General features: G+C 53.9%; 1 protein-coding gene across 4 annotated transcripts; it reads right to left on the reverse strand.

Annotated features, from left to right (window-relative positions):
* Positions 1–6,746: 6,746 nt before the first annotated feature.
* D2HGDH (D-2-hydroxyglutarate dehydrogenase) lies at positions 6,747–15,681 on the reverse strand (the record flags this gene model as incomplete). Of its 4 annotated transcripts, none has more annotated exon segments than XM_074297928.1 (8): positions 6,747–7,993; positions 9,256–9,421; positions 10,472–10,614; positions 12,299–12,442; positions 13,035–13,203; positions 13,757–13,950; positions 14,630–14,769; positions 15,624–15,681. In XM_074297928.1, coding segments are annotated over 8 exon segments (1,277 nt in total), but the record flags the coding sequence as incomplete, so codon positions are not given.
* Between the last annotated feature and the right edge of the window lie 438 nt (positions 15,682–16,119).

A 16,119-nucleotide genomic window follows, 5' to 3' on the forward strand; every position in this document is an offset into this window, starting at 1 on the left:
AGAGTTGATAAATATTTTCCTGAAATATTGAATAAATTAAATAGAATCTGCAACCTATTTATTATATCATTTATGTCTCTGGCTGATAACTTAATATTGGACGGAAAAAGAAAACTGACATATCAACATATTTTGAATTAAAAACATCAAAAATGACAGTTATAAAATTTTGACTAAAAATTAAAAATGAATTTCCACCTCTCGGCAACAAAGTCAATAAAATTCTTTTACTATTTTTGGTCATATATTTGTCCGAGTGAGAATTTTCACTTTGTCTTGTATTAATAAAAATATAGAAATAACCTCTTTGGGGAATAAGACTTAAGACTGTGTTTATCTGGTATGGAGCAAAATATTGTAAACTTTTATTCAAATAAAAAAGGCCAACAATAAAATTAGATCTCTATCTAATATTATGTTTAATATCTTCCAAGCTATAATTTATTTCATTAAGGTGTTATTTATATTCACAAAAAATTTAATAAATAACTTTAATATGAATCTTTGAGATAATTGTAAGCATATGAAATTTTACTATATTACTTATTTGCAGAATGTCCCACATAAAATATTCATAATTGATTTATAATTTTGTATCTTTGTTGTTATAATTGTAGATAGAATAAAAACTTATATGTTGCTTTATTCTGATAATATGATATAAATTTTGTGTAAGAGCTTTTGGGGCATTATAGGTGCTTAATGAATAAATCTAAAATAATATTATGAGTAGGATATCTAAATAGCCTGAAGCATCACATTTTTTTTTTCTTGCTGAGGACTTTGAGAAAAAAAATAATAAATTGAGAGCCACTGATCTAAAAGATGAGCTGCTGGCCTTTTAAGAATCCCGAGCAGCCCAACCACCAGGTCCAGGCTCGGGAACAGGATTCAGGCTCGGGAACAGGATTCAGGCTCGGGAACAGGATTCAGGCTCAGGTGGGCGATCCCGGGCTGTGGCTTTTTCCCACTGGCTCTGTGGGAATTCCGACTGGGCTTGCAGGCCTGCCTAATCATTAACTGCTGCTTTGTGTCCCACCTGCTCTTTGGATTCCTGGTTATTATTGTTGTTGCTCAGTCATGTCCAAGTATTCGTGACCCTATGAATCACACCGTCCAAGAGATTTTCTTGGCAAACATACTGCGGCAATTTGCCATTTCTTTCTCCATAAATTAAAACAAATAGAACTTAAGCCACTCTGTGTCTGGGGGCAGATTTGAACTCAAGTTTTCCTGACTGAAGCTCTCCTGATATAGAGCAAAATAAATCACTTAAATCTCTATTAGCTGCAGTTTTCACATTCACAAATGAACAAAAGCCTCAGGTTTCAGTCAATCAGAAAAGTCCAGAGAGGCTTTGGATCAAAGTTAAGATATGGGAAGAGATGTTGTGAATAAGTGCTAGATTTCCAGGTAGAGGTCCTGGGTTCAAATCCCAGATTTACTACTCACTGCTTATGTAGAATACTTTTTAAGTGCTTTCACCACACTGGGCCTGTTTCCTCATCTGCAAAATGAGGACATTTCACTATTTATGGGAGAAATGCAGGAGCTTCGTTACATCTATCAGATTAGCTTGTATGACAAAAGATAATGACAAATGTTGGAGGGGAAGTGAGAAAACTGGGACACTGATGCATTGTTGGTGGAGCTGTGAACAGATCCAACCATTCCAGAGAGCAGTTTGGAACTATATCCAATGGGCTATCAAACTGTGATCTCTTTGATCCAGCAGTGTCACTACCTGGTCTGTATCCCAGAGAGATCAAAAAAGGGGAAAGGACCCATTTGTACAAAAATATTTGTATTAATTTGGTTTGTTTTTTTTTAAATAATGACAAAAAATTAGAAATTGAGAGGCGGCTCAACAATTAGGGAATGGCTGAATAAGTTGTGATTGCAGTGGAATATGGATGTACTATAAGAAATGATGAGCAGGCAGGTTACAGAAAAAGCTGGAAAGGCTTTTGTTTCAACTGATGCAAAGTGGAAGGAGTAGAACCAGGGGAACACTATGTATCTAACAGCAGGATGTTGTGATAATCAACTACGGAGAGACGCAGAAATACAATGATCCAAGACAATTCTGAAGGACTCATGGTGAAAAATGGTAACTACTTCAGAGTTACTTCCCAAAGAGTTCATTGTTACAACCCTCTGGCTTCTTTCCAAAGGGTGGATAGATAGATACAGAGAGAGAGAGAGAGAGAGAGAGAGAGAGAGAGAGAGAGAGAGAGAGAGAGAGAGAGAGAGAGAGAGAGAGAGAGACAGAGACAGAGAGAGACAGAGAGACAGAGAGAGACAGAGAGAGACAGAGACAGAGAGAGAGAGACAGAGAGAGACAGAGAGAGACAGAGAGAGACAGAGAGAGACAGAGAAATGGGTGGATGGATGGATAAACAGATAGAAAGATATCAAATCACAAAACTTTTCACTCTTATTTTTTTCATGGTTTTATTTTTCTTTGGGGTCTGTCTTCTTTCAGATCATGATTAATATAACAGATTTTACATGACTGAATAAGTACAATCTATATCAAATTTCTTGCTATCTCAAGAAGGAGGGAGGTGAGGGAGGTAGAGAGGAAATTTGGGACTCAGAAAACATTTTAATGAATGTTAAAAATTGTCTTTACGTGTAATTGAGGGAAATAAATTTTTAAAAAATAAGGACATTGAACTAGAATGCTTCCAAGGTCCCTTCAAGCCCTAAATTTCATTCAATTCTTGCACATGTTTAACCCATGCTTGCTGCCAAAGGGAGGAAAGAGGGAGAACAATTTGGAACACAAGATTTTACAAAAGGGAATGTTGAAAATTATCTTTGCATGTATTTGGGAAAATAAAATATTAAAAAAATTTAAATTTTAAATAAATAAATTCATCCAATTTAATAAATATTTATGATGAACCTAGTGTGTGCGGGGCACAGGCTAAGCCCTGGGGATACAAAAATAGGCAACAGACAGTCCGTGCCCCAAGGAGCTTACAGTGATCGAGTCTGTTCACTGACCTTCCTGGGTCTCAGTTTCCTCATTTTTAAATGAGGAGGTCGACAAGATATTAAAAATAATAATAGCCAATAAGAGCTTTGTATATAAAGCTAGTCCTTTATTTATAGAATTTACAGATTGAGCCTCATAATAACCATGTGGAATAAATGTTATCGTTTTACCAACTTTAGGGATGAGAAATGTGAAGCTCAGAAAACACTTACTCAGGGTCACGGGGCTGGTCACCGCCTAGGGCAGGCAGCCTAGTGTCTGACTTCTCTGGGCCTCTCTCTATTACCCCTGGGGGTGGGCTCCCCTGAGATCCCTTAGTCTGAAATCTATGGGCCTCCAAACCTATTCATCTCCTTGAGCCTCAGTTTCTTCACCTGTAAAGGGCGGTGTCCAAGGCACGTTGCAGTTCTAAATCCAAGCTGTCTCTCAGCCCTGCTTTTCTGCAAAATGGGAATACTCACCTCCCTGCCGGGCCTTCTGGGGGCTGCTGACACGCGGGCGCTTCCTGGCTGAGACTTGGCCCAGTCTTGCATCTGGGCACGGTTTTCCCCAGGGACGAGGTCACCTTCCCCGAGGCCGGCCACTGCTGCCCCCTGCCGGCCTCAGGACTCCCTGGACTAGCTCGGCAGCCTGGGAAGCTCCAGGGCTGCCTGATGGGAGAAGGCTGGGGGCCGGCTGCGGACCCCGGGAGGCAGGGAGTGCCAGGGTCCGAGCCGCGCGGGGAGAACTCGTCGGTGACAATCATCTGCAGGCTGGCTGTGGGCAGAACAGACAAGGGGGGCTCTCCGCGGTACCCCGGATGGAGGGAGACAAGCCAGATAGAGGGGTCTTGGCCAAGCCAGTCCCACTCTGAGACCCCCGAAGAGCTCACTGTGATACCCTCTGGCTTCTTTCCAAAGTGTGGGTGGGTAGGCAGACAGACAGACAGACAAGTAGATAGATAGATAGATAGATAGATAGATAGATAGATAGATAGATAGATAGATAGATGGACAGATAAATAGACAGGTAGATAGATGGACAGATAGAAAACAGACAGACAGAGATAGAGATAGATGGATAGATGGATGGATGGACAGATGGACAAATAGACAAATAGATAGAAAGATAGATATACAGACAGACAGGTAGATAGATAGAAACAGATAGAGATAGATAAATATAGATGGATACAGACAGACAGACAGACAGATGGAGATACACAATATACACTTGGCACGTGATCTATACCAGACCGGCTCGGACTACCAGACAGAACCAGTATTTCTCCCAAAGAGAAAGGGACGACGGGAACATCTCGGACTTCCTCAGTTCTTGGCCACGGAACCCCCCCAGAGCCCATTTCCTCGGGAGCTCCCGCTCCTCGCTATGAATGGGGAGCCTTGGGGCAGACCGGAAAGCCTCGGGGCGACGTGTGCCCCCACCTATGCCTGTAGGAAACCAGCCGGGCGCGGCCTGAATGCCCTCCCAGCTGGCACTGCCATGAATGGCTCCCTGGCAAGCCCCCGGGGCTCATGACCGTCTCTGTCACAAAGGAGCCAGTTGGCGCCACGCGCTCTCAGCCAACGGCCACCACTTGGGGTGCGGGCGCAGTGAAAGCCGCCAGTGTCCCCGGGAACATCTGCCCCATTCGGGAGCCCTCACGAGCTCCGGGGACAGTTCATTTCCGACTCCTTCTCCATTCACAGAGTCCTGGCCCTGACATAGCCTGGCTGGGGACTCGGGCAGCCATGATACAGCTGACCTTTATGTCGGGCTGTGATGTGCAATGACTGTAGGCATCCCGCTGGATCCCGGCGATGGCCCTACAGAGCTGATTACGGTCAGATTATTATCACCATTTGCAGATAAGGAAACTGAGTCTGAAAACTCCAAAAGGGGGAGGGATTCCTGAGAGACGGCGCCGTGTCCCACGGGCCCCCGTTTGCAGGTGACTTTGTGCCACTTGGATTAAGTCCGAGAACACCAAAAGGTCTCACGGTGAGGTCTGCGGCCATTCCAGAGACAGGCCTCCCGATCCCCACAAAAGGGACCACGTGAGTGGTCCAAGGAGTCTCCATCACCGTGGCAACACAACCAAAACGTGGACTGGCGGACACTGGGCCGGACCAGGACGAGCTGAAGAAATCCCAGCTCGATCCTGGACAGGGACCTCCTCTGGAAGCCCGGGCCCGGCCCGCTGCTCCCGCGAGTCACAGAACCTCGTCATCTCTGAAGAATCAGCTGGAACTGACCCAAGGTCAAGGCCCCACCTCGGAGACCTGTGACCCGAAGAGGAGGCAGACCCAACCCCGGGAGTCCCAGTGACAAAAACCTGGCGCTCTGAGGGCCACACAGGACGCCAAAAATGGCCTTTGCCTCAGAGCTGCAGGTGAGATGCCCCCCAGAGGGCACGGCCCAGAATGATGTGCATGGGAGAGCGGGGGAAGGGGCGACCGAGTCAGCGAGCTCTCGATCCCTTGAACAGACATGATGGCCCATCCTTGGGTTCTGCATCCCGGCCTCTCCAGGGGCAGTCCCAGACCCTGCCCTCCAGGTGCCCAAGCCACAGGAGACAGCGCAACAACACTGGCAGAGCCTGATAATCAGACTCGAGCTGAACTGGATGCTGTTTGGAAGATTCCTTTGGCTGCTCTGGATTTGTTCCGGGGAAGGAAAGCCTGGCGTTATGCTGGTGCCACAAGAACATTTGTGCCAGTCATCTCAAATGACTGGACACAGTGTCCAAGGGTTGGCATCCACTGGGTCAGTGCCATCTGTGCAGTCTGATAAACTACCGCGAGCTCTGCTGGGCACGTGGGTGAGAGAGGGCACACGCACCCTAGGGCACACTCCCTCCAGCAGCAGGCTCCCCTGCCTGGGCATCCGATGAGCCTCCTGCCCCTGCCTGGGCATCGGAAGGGAGGGAGGGAGGGAGAGAAAGGAAATCAAGGGCTAGTGAAAATAAAAATGTAATTTTTTTATGCAAAATCTCTCCTTTGATGCAGAAGGAGCTTTTCTGCCTTCAGACTCAGAGATTTATTCCAGGAGCAGAGCAGGCTTCCCCTGTGATTAACCACCAGGGAATCGTCGAACAAAATTATGCCCACTGTCATTGTCGCTTTCACTGACTCATGTGACTATTAAGAAGTGTGTCCTCCCACATGCCCAAAAATGTGGCCAGAAACTGGAGACTGAGCGGCTGCCCATCAGTGGGAGAACGTCTGAATAAATTGGGGTACGTGAAAATTATGGAATATTCTGGTTCTGTAAGAAATGACCAGCAGGGGGATTTCAGAGAGGCCTGGAGAGGCTGACAGGGACTGAGGCCGAGAGAAGTGAGCAGGACCAGGAGGTCATTACACACTTCCACAGCGATGATACTGTATGAGGATGTGTTCCGATGGACGAGGCCCTCTCCGACAATGGGATGACTCAGACCCGTCCCACCTGCTCGGTGATGAGGAGAGCCACCTACACACAGAGGACTGTGGGAGCTGAGAGCGGACCACACAGCATTCTCACTCTCTGTCTGCATTTTTTCTTCTTTCTCAGGTGTTTTTCCCTTCTTGATCTGATTTTTCTTGGGCACCCAGATAACTGTCACAACATGTACACACATATTGTATTTAACACATACTTTAACATATTTAACACGTATGGGACTGCCTGCCACGTGGGGGAGGAAGAAGGGGGAAGGACAGAAGTTGGAACAGAAGATTTCCCAAGGGTCAGTGATGAAAAATTACCCGTGCATCCGTTCTGTAAATAAAAAGCTTTAATAAAATGTTAAAAATCAAGTTATTTTAAATAAGACGTCACATTTCAGTGGTCTTTCATATTTGAATTGTCACTGCTCATCTTTTTGTGAAATGACATTTATTCACTGTCACACTTAATAAACCCGAGACACGTCATTAATCAGTCGCTCCCACAGGGTCACCCCACAGTGATGGGGACGCCCCATTTCCAGGCTTGGGACAAGAGGGGGTGCAGGGCCCATGGGCACCGGGCTCAGGAAGCACTTGAGGCCAGATTTGAACTCAGGAAGACGAGTGACGCAGGTCCGGCGCTCTGGCCACTGGGCCGTGCAGCCACTCCCGGGAGGCTTTAGGGACCACCAGCTCCCAAGCACGCTCAGGACCCTCAGGCACTGAAAGGGCGACTCGGAGGCCCCACAGAGGCTGTTAGTGCAGGTCTGGGGCTCCTTATTCCCCTTCCAGGAGGGCCGTTCACCTTGCCCAGCGCGGGACCCTTTGAGCAGAGCCACGGGCCAGGAGATGGTGCGGTCTGACCCCCCTTCGTCCTGTGGCTGAGAAAACTGAGGTCCAACTGAGGTAAAGGGAACCCCGCGGGCGGTGAGTGCCCGAGCCCAGATCCAGGTTCTCCCCAGCCCACCGGGCCATGGAGCCAAACTGGGAGAGGCGGTGGTGAAGCGCGAGAGCCGGGCCAAAGGCAGGCGGGAGGCCGCGCTCCGGGGCCACCGAGCCAGCACAAGGGGCCCGAGTCTGGGGTTCTTCTCGGCTTTGCAGCTGAGGGGCGGAGAGGGCACGACAATGGGGAGAGCCCGGCCTGAGGCCAGGAGCCCCGAGTTCAAATCCAGCCCCAGACACTTAGCACTTCCCAGCTGTGTGAGCTTGGACAAGTCACTGGGCCCCAACGGCCTCAGCAAAAGAAACACCCAGAAGGATCGTGTCCGGGGAAGGCCCCATGATCAGAAATGGCGGCGATCACCGGGGCGACCGCATCAAGGGGAGCTCGAGGGCAGTGTCTTGTAGGGGTTCAGGATCCCCTTGGGGTCCAACATGCCCTTGATCTGCTGCATGAGCAGGATGGCCTCGGGGGGCTTGCTGTAGCCAATGAAGTCCTTCTTCTTGAAGCCCAGGCCGTGCTCGGCGCTCACGCTGCCGCGGTGCCGCGCGGTCCACTCGTACACGTAGGGCTCGATGGCCGCCAGGAGCGAGGCGCTGTAGCACGGGGCCGTCACGTTCAAGTGCAGGTTGCCGTCTCCTGGAGGGACGGAGCAGAGGGGTCAGGGCCACGCGTCCTGCTAAGGAAAGCCCCGTGAATGGGGGGGGACAGCAAGAAGGGAGACCCTGCGCACCCTGCCCAAAAACCTCGCGGGCCGGGGGGCTGCCCCCGAAGCTCATGAGCCCCAGTCCTCAAACAGGACGGCAGAAAGCCGGCCCCAAAGCCAAGAACCAGCCCAAAGGAGGGCCCCGTTCCGCTCAAGTCCAGAGCGGCTTCCACGGCAGCTCCGTCTGGGAAGGAGGCTGGGCAAAGAGGCGAGCGCAAGGCCCCCCACCCCCACAGCCCAAGGTCTCGGGGTCTCCGAGGTTTCTTGTTCCACAAAATAGGAATAAGTGACACATCTCCTCTAAGACTCAAAGGGACGCACTCAGATCTAGGCAATGGCGCTCTGGGAAAGTTATAAACTCCGAGCGCAAAATGGTCCTTCCCTTTGTCCTCTCCAGGGGCACGGAGGTTCCGCAGCTCCTGCCGGAGTCTGGGCCAGCCTGTCCCCTCAGCTGTGGGGAGGCCGGCCCGGCCTCTACAAAACAAACAGGCCCCAGGCCCACCACCCTCCTCCCAGCAGTGCTCCGGAGACACAGCCCTCCCCTCAGCCCCCACGTGTCCTGCTGGCGGGTGGGCTTGGAGACCAATCCCCCAGGACTCCGACACGCGCCGGGGGAACAAAGGGTAACCCGGGGGCGGCCCCATCTGCAAGGCCACAAAGGGGGAGGACATGGGCCCTCGGTGCCCCCTGCCTGCCCAGGCAGCCCTTTGTCGCTTCTCCCCCGGGGCCTCCCGGCTGACGCCGCATCCCCCGTCGCAGGGACCGCCTCGGGTTGTGTTTCTGACAAGCAGTGACAGAGCTCTGCACGTGGCGGCACGCGGACTGGAGCCTGTGAAAGGTAACCTGGAGGGGAGGCGGCCGAGGGGGAGGCGGACGGCCGGCGGCGGGCTCGGGGCGGCAGGAGGCCCTGGGCTCAGCCCCGCTTCTTCTAGACGGGCTGGGTGCTCCCGGAGCAGCCACGTAACATGGCCGCGCTCTCCGCCCCTCCGCCCACAATGGCAGAGCAGAGCCAACCGAGCCCCGCGACTACATTTTAAAACACAACCCAAGTAAAGCAAATAATGCCCCGCAGCACGGGAAGTTCCCTTAACCTGAAAGGACGGGCTCTTGGCTACCTCGTCCAAGCCCAGGTCACGGAGGGAAAAGGCCACAAAGCGGCCCGGAGGCCGGCGCCGCCCGCGGCCAGGGGGCTCACCGAGGTGCCCGTAGCCCACCACGCTCTTGGCGCTCCGGCCCAGGCGGCTCCGGACGTCGAGCACGAGGTCGTACAGCTTCTCCACGGGGAGCGAGATGTCGTACTTGTAGACGTAGCCGTCGCGGCTCAGGGCCTCCGTGATCCGCTCCCTCAGGGCCCACAGCGTCTAGGAGGCGGGGGTCAAGGGGGACAACAGCAGTGACCGAGGAGAAGCTCCGAGCGTCTCAACCCTCCCGGGCCGCGGGCGGCGCCCACCTCCCTTAGGGCCCAGAAGGGCCGCGAGGGCGCGAGCCGTCACCGTCCCTGTTTTACAGAGGAGGAAACTGGCCCGAGCCGGGCCAAGTGACTCAGCCAGGACCAAGCGGCTATCGGGAGGAAAGAGCCACCAAATTAACACGCTACAGCAAGTCCTAGGAGACCCCGCACGAACAGGGCACTGACTTCGCGGAGACAGAAACGGAGGGCGCCGGCGGGCCGCGTTCCCAGAAACGCGGCGGAAACTGGCGCCTGCAAGGGACCCCGACTTACACACCTGCGTGAAGTTTTCTAGAACTCTCTAATCTCCCTATGAAAAAGGAAGGGGATTTTCCAAACTTTGATTCCCACCAAAAAAGGGCAGAGTTCAAGCAAAGTTCATTCTTGGCTAAAAATGTTAAAATCTACCCACAAAATCAAGAAAATTCAGAGCCTGGGGCGGCAGGTGGCGCGGCGGAGGGAGCACCAGCCCGGAGTCAGGAGGACCCGAGCTCAAATCCGGCCTCAGACACTTCCTGGCTGTGCGAGCTGGGCGAGTCACTGAACCCCAATTATCTCAGCAAAAAAAAGAAAGTTCGGAGACTAAAGTTCGGACGGTGAATCACATCGTTCTCTATCACAACATTTAAGAGAAGAAAAGCACGGCTATTGGGCACAAAGAGAGGACGTGCAGCACAGGGAGAAAGTCCCGGGTTCAAGCTGGACCTCTGACCCTGCCGTGGGATCCTGGGCACGTCACTTGATCTCTCGGTGCCCCCAGTGAATGTCCAAAGACTAAGATTGCTGCTGGTCTAATATCTAGCCCCAAATTCCATGACCCAAAGAAAACCCACCAGGTCGCCCCCAAAGGAGGAAAGAGCCCCCCACTCAGAGGGAAACACCACGAGCCGGTTCTTTGGCTCACTCCCCACGCCATGGGACTAAGAAGGGAGCTTCCCGAGCCTGCGAGGCCCAGAATCACCTTTATTTTCGCGTTGTCCGTGGCCACGGTGCCGTCCGTCACCAGGCCGGAGCTCGTGACCCGCTCCAGAAAGTTGTTCAGTTTTTCCTCATCGTGCCCGGCGTCAGAGCCCGAAGTCTCAATTAGAACATAGAAGGGATTTTCTGCAAGCCACAGAACGAGCAAAGGCTGAAGGAGCCGCCGGAGCAGATCGGCCAGTCACTGGAATCGATTCCCGAGAGCCCGCGCTGGCCCCGCTCGGCACTTCTGCTTCCGACATCGTCCCTGCCGAGGCTCCTCCGGAGAAAGCTCCGCCGCACGTCAGCCGAGCCTCTGTGGACGAGGCTGCCCAGTGGGCCGCGACCACGGCCTGGCCGTACCATGCCCTCCTGGCAGTTACAATTACTAGTCTGTCCTAGCCCCAACAGAGTGCTTTTGACCACTGACCTTTGCACTGTGAACTCTACCCGGCTCGCCTCCTCTGAAGCTTTTGAAGGTCTCTGGCCACAATCTCTTGAATCTATAGTTTAATAACCGGTAGCGCACTCAAGAACAGCCACGTGTAATCTTAAAAGCCTTTATTATACCTACTCACATAATGCCCTAGCTGATGCCCTGACTTGTGGGTTCCCGAGTGAACACCTGGTCAGAAGACCCACGTGTTCACTACCAAAACCCTTACCTCTTTCAGCTACCCATCTCGGCTTGGCCACCCAGGCTGGGAAGCCAGGGTGAAGAACACCAGGTTAAAGAGAGCGACTGCTGTCTGCAGTGGGCTTACATAGGGCCTGTGAGGTCACACACACAGCCAATCAGCGAGAGAGTCACCCATTAGGAAGCTATCTCAATATGGCCAGGATCCCGCCCAAGGGCAGTCCTAATATCCACAGAAATTACTTCCGGGCCTCAATCTCCTGATGCACCGTGCCTGCCTATTTAAAGGGCCCTTACACTGGCCAACGCTGGACCGGGCTGCGCCAAGCTGGGACGGCTCTTCCGCTTCTGGCCCTCAGAAACGCGCTTTCCCTTAGCCTTTGCGTGCTTTCTCTGACTCCCCCGGCTCCTCCACCTGCAGACCCCCGATCTCGGGCTCGCTCACTAACTCCTCCCCTCCCAAGTCACTGACAGCCTTTCTACCTCCCCCCCCCCAAGAATTGGCTTCTTCCAGCATGGGGAAAGCCAAGAAAGAAGCAATGGACGACCCTGCCCCAAGCTGACCTTGACCCATCCAGCTCCACTCTTTGGGCCCAGTCCTGAAGCCTCCTGAGCGGGCCATCCCCCGGCGGGGGGGGGGGGGGGGCGGCCACCTGGCTGCCCCGAGTGAAAGAAGGAGCCGGCCCAGCTTCCCACACTATCAGCTCTCAGCCCAAGTGACCGGTCCTCCTGTCTTAGCCGTGACCCCTTTGGCCCTTCCGTGCCCGTCTCATCTCGGGAACCCCAGTGCCCGCCGGAGCCCTCCACGCAGCTCGTGCCCAACGCACATTAAGCAGTGGCCATCGGCGCCCCCGCCACAGACCGAACCCCGAGGCCGGGCCCAAATGCTGGGCATTCTCGGAGGCAGCATGAGGGCAGGAAGGGGAGCGGGGTGAGGCCCCAGCCCCCGACCTGTGGGGGAAGGCGCCGAAAAGCCACCATCACGCCCCTTACTCTGAGCCCGCCCCCTCTGTAACAGGAGGCACTGCCCTTGGCAGTGTCCACAACAGCTAGAGAGCGGGCGGCCTCTCGGACCACGAGTCACCCCAGCGCGAACTCCTCCGCGGCCACTTTCCCGTCTCCTCCAGGGCCCCTCGGCCTGCGCTGCCTCCCCCCCCACAGACAGAGGGGCAGCCCCGGGAGCCACAGCTGTACCTCTGACCGGGCTGGACAGCCGGAGGTGGCTCTCGACCAGCCGCATGCAAGTGTCATCCATGAACTCGAAGGCGGACAGGATCTCCCCCAGCATCCCCTTGCAGGTACTGAAGGTCTGCAGAAGCTCGGAGAAACCCGGACAACCTTTCCACGGAAGGCCAGAGCATTAGAATGAGGCTCGCTGACCATCCTCGGCAGGAGCTCTGGTCAAAAATGGGAGGACGGCTGCTCACCCCCCACAGCGCTCCCCGTGCTCCCCGCTGGAGACCCGCAATGTCACAACAAATATCCAGTGGGGAGACGGAGCGGACCCCCCCCCCCCCGGCCCGCGGCCTCTCGGGAAGAAAACCAAGCAAGGGCCAGGCCGAGGACGGCGCGCGGGATCTCTCCACCTTCTCCGATAACTCGGGGTTCACCCGAGAGGCTTCCCAACGGTGAACAACACGGGGGGTGACAGGGAGGAATTCTGAGGGCAAAGCTCCAGAGAGAGCCGGCACCGGAAGGCGCCTCACAGAAGGTCATTGGGGGGGGTCTCCTGCCCAGTCCCAGGGAGATGGTGCGGAAGGCTGCCTCCCCCCACACACCAGCCCCCAGGCCTGAACCCCGGCTGCACCACCCAAGTGTGGGAGGTGCTCCCATCCGCACAGTGCTCCCCAGAGTCAGTCAGTCAGGGGACAAGGCTCAGACCCACCCCTCCCCAACAGGCACCCCTGGGACTCGGCCCCTGCTGCCTTACCTAGGAACGCCACGTTCACCGCCTTGGGCCTCTGGGGACACAGAATGGAGACGGCCGTGATGACGCCCAGGGTGCCCTCGGAGCCCAGGAAGAGCTGCTTGAGGTCGTAGCCAGTGTTGTCCTTCCTCAGGGACGTCAGGCAGTCCAAGACGAGGCCGTCGGCCAGCACCTGGAGGGGGAGGGGGATTTCAGACGGCCGCCGCCGTTCCAGGGGGGCCGCGAGGGACAACGGACGCGCCGACGACGCGAGGAGCAGCACTCGGGCCTCCAGCAGCCGTGGGCAGGGGGCGAAGGCCCAAGTGTCCTGCCCTCCAAGCCCCAAGCCTCGGCTCAGGGTGGTGAAGGCAGAGTTTGCATGAGACAGCTGGCCAGAGCGAGACACACACACACACACACACACATACACACACACACACACACACAACACACACAACACACACATACCACACACACACAACACACATACAGTCATACACACATACAGTCACACACACACACACACACACACACCACACACACACACACACACACACACACAAACACCACACACACACAACACACAAACACAACACACACACACACAAGACTGAATGATCTGGCCAGTGGAGAGCTTCTGTCCCTTCTCGAGCCACACCCGCAGGGAGGGGCCTGTGCTTTGGCCGGACACTGGTGGACACTGGCAGCCTGGGCCCCCAGAGCTCCCCGAAGGCCCGACTCCTCACCACTTCCAGTCCAAGGACCGTCCCTCGCAGAGAGCCGTATCTCAGGAGCCTGAGCCCGCCCGCGTTGGTGGCCACATTGCCCCCGATGTGGCAGCTGCCCTTGGCTCCCAAATCCAGGGGCATGATGAAGTCCCGCTCCTCCACGTACTGGCTCAGCTGCTCCAGGACACAGCCCGCCTGGCACACCAGAATCCCTGAAAGCCCCAGAGTCGCGTTATGGCCGCAGCCTCCCGGGGGGGGGGGGCGGGGAGGAAGGGGAGGCACCTGCAGCCGCCTCGGCTCCTCGGGGAGAACCTGAGCCTCGCCAACCTCCCTGCCCCCACCACCCATCAGGGCAGGATGTCCTCCCTCCCTCTCTCCCCTCGGGACTGGCAGTGTGAGCCTCTGGCTCCCACACGGTGAGGGGGAAGGAGAAAGGAAGGAGGGAGAAAAGGAGAAAAGAAGGGAGGGGAGAATAATGTGCGCCCAAATGGGGCTGCGAGCGCTATTTGTGGCACTGAAGTGAATCAATATGGAGACATCCTGAGGGGGCCGGAGGGCTCTGGGGGAGGAATCGGACTCCATCACTTCCATGGCGGATCCCCGACAGGCCCGGGAGGAGGCGGGGATCTTGGCTCCTTGTTCGTAGGTGATGAAGGTCAGCCTGAATTTCCACCGGGTTTTACACTTTCCAAAGTGCTTCACCAAGAGAACTATCTCATCTACCTGCACAGCCACACTGAGATGGGCTTTTGTTACAGACTGGGAAACTGAGGCTCCCCCAGATGGCTGGCAGCAGAGCCAGAGCCAAGCTACCTCTCGGTCTGAAAGTCCCTGGAGGTTCCCCCCAGCTCCTGGGCAGCCCGGGAGGCCCTGACAGACCCCCCCCCTTACCAGACACGGCATTGAAGCTGAGAACTTGATTCATGAGGGCCGTGGAGAGCACGATCTCATCAAAGACAGGCACGCTGCCCCCCACCATCCCTGTGTTCCCCCCCTGAGGGTTGACCGCCAGGTTCCTCTGGTTGCAGTACCTGAAAGAGGGGCAAAGTGGTGGCCCAGGGAGCCACGGAAACGGTTATGGGGAGGGGGGGTGGTCTCTTTCTTCTCATGCCCCGGCCCAAGGCACCGAGGCTGGGCACAGACAAGACCAAGCACCTCTTCCCTGGCCTGAGAACTCCAGAGGGCTCGCCAGGGCCTTCTCTGGGCCTTAGGGCAGCAGCCCACTAACACTCAGGAAGTGTGCCGGTGCTGTAAGATGGCTCCGTGGACCCGTGGTCCAAGTTCCAATCCTGCCTCAAATGGGGTTCTTTCTTAATCCTAGATTTCCCCCAGTGGCAAGCACAGAGCCCTGTAACACAGCATCTCCTTAACAAATGTCTGCTGGATTTTTAATAAAACATTACGTGGACACATAGAGAAACATAGGTCCACACATGCATAGAATTCAACAAAAACCCATGGTGCTCCTTTCAGTACTGAGGGATATTTTGTGTTTCTCTCTTACAAAATAAAAACTCTTCTCTTTTCTTTTGATTCCCTTTTCCTCTTCCATGCTTTTGTCCATCCTGATTTAAAATCCAGTAGCACTTTCCTGAAGTGTCTCTTTCTGACTAAAGAGCGGGCACTGACGAGGGATGCTGAGGCACATTACCAGGGTGAGAAAGAGCTAATAAAAGAGTCAATAAAAAAGGCAAAGCAAAAGAGATGGATAAAAATAAGAGTACTTTCCCTCTCCCCTCCCCCCCACCTTCCAGCTTCCTTTTGTCTGTTGCCTTCCTCCATTAGATTGAGGGCAGGGAGAACGTTGCTTTTTTTCCTATTTCTAACCCCAAGGCTTAGCACAGTGCCTGGCCCACAGCGGGCATTCGACACTTTCCCAAGTTACCTGAGTATTTGGGAGACCTCTGATGTTGTCTTGGGCTTCAGTAGCACCTTACTGCAGCCTGTCACAAAACCCAAAATGGCCAGATCAGCCCAAGGGCTTTAAATGAGCAAAAATATAAAGACATAAAAAGATCATCCTCCTTACTCGATAACGCAAACGTTTCTACTTGGGTCCAGGATGGGTCTTGCCTAAAAAATTGGAAAGGATGATAAGGAAGATAAAAGAAAATCTATCCATGACATATCCATACCTTGAATTATGGTACACTTTTCGGTTTTCTTCACACCATCACCAAGAGGACTCGTGGGATGCTATTTATGTTATTTACTCAGTAACGAACACTAAAGCTTTGCTGCATCCCAACGCACTGAGCGCGGACGGTGGGCTTCTCTTCCTGACCAAAACCAGAACTGCTTGTAGGAGAGTCAGATCACAAAGGGTTTTAGGAAAGAATATCAGTGGAGAACTGTGAAGTGCCAGAAACTATTAGAAAGCC

The sequence above is a fragment of the Sminthopsis crassicaudata genome, chromosome 3, assembly GCF_048593235.1.
Source record: "Sminthopsis crassicaudata isolate SCR6 chromosome 3, ASM4859323v1, whole genome shotgun sequence".
Classification (NCBI taxonomy): Eukaryota; Metazoa; Chordata; class Mammalia; order Dasyuromorphia; family Dasyuridae; genus Sminthopsis; species Sminthopsis crassicaudata.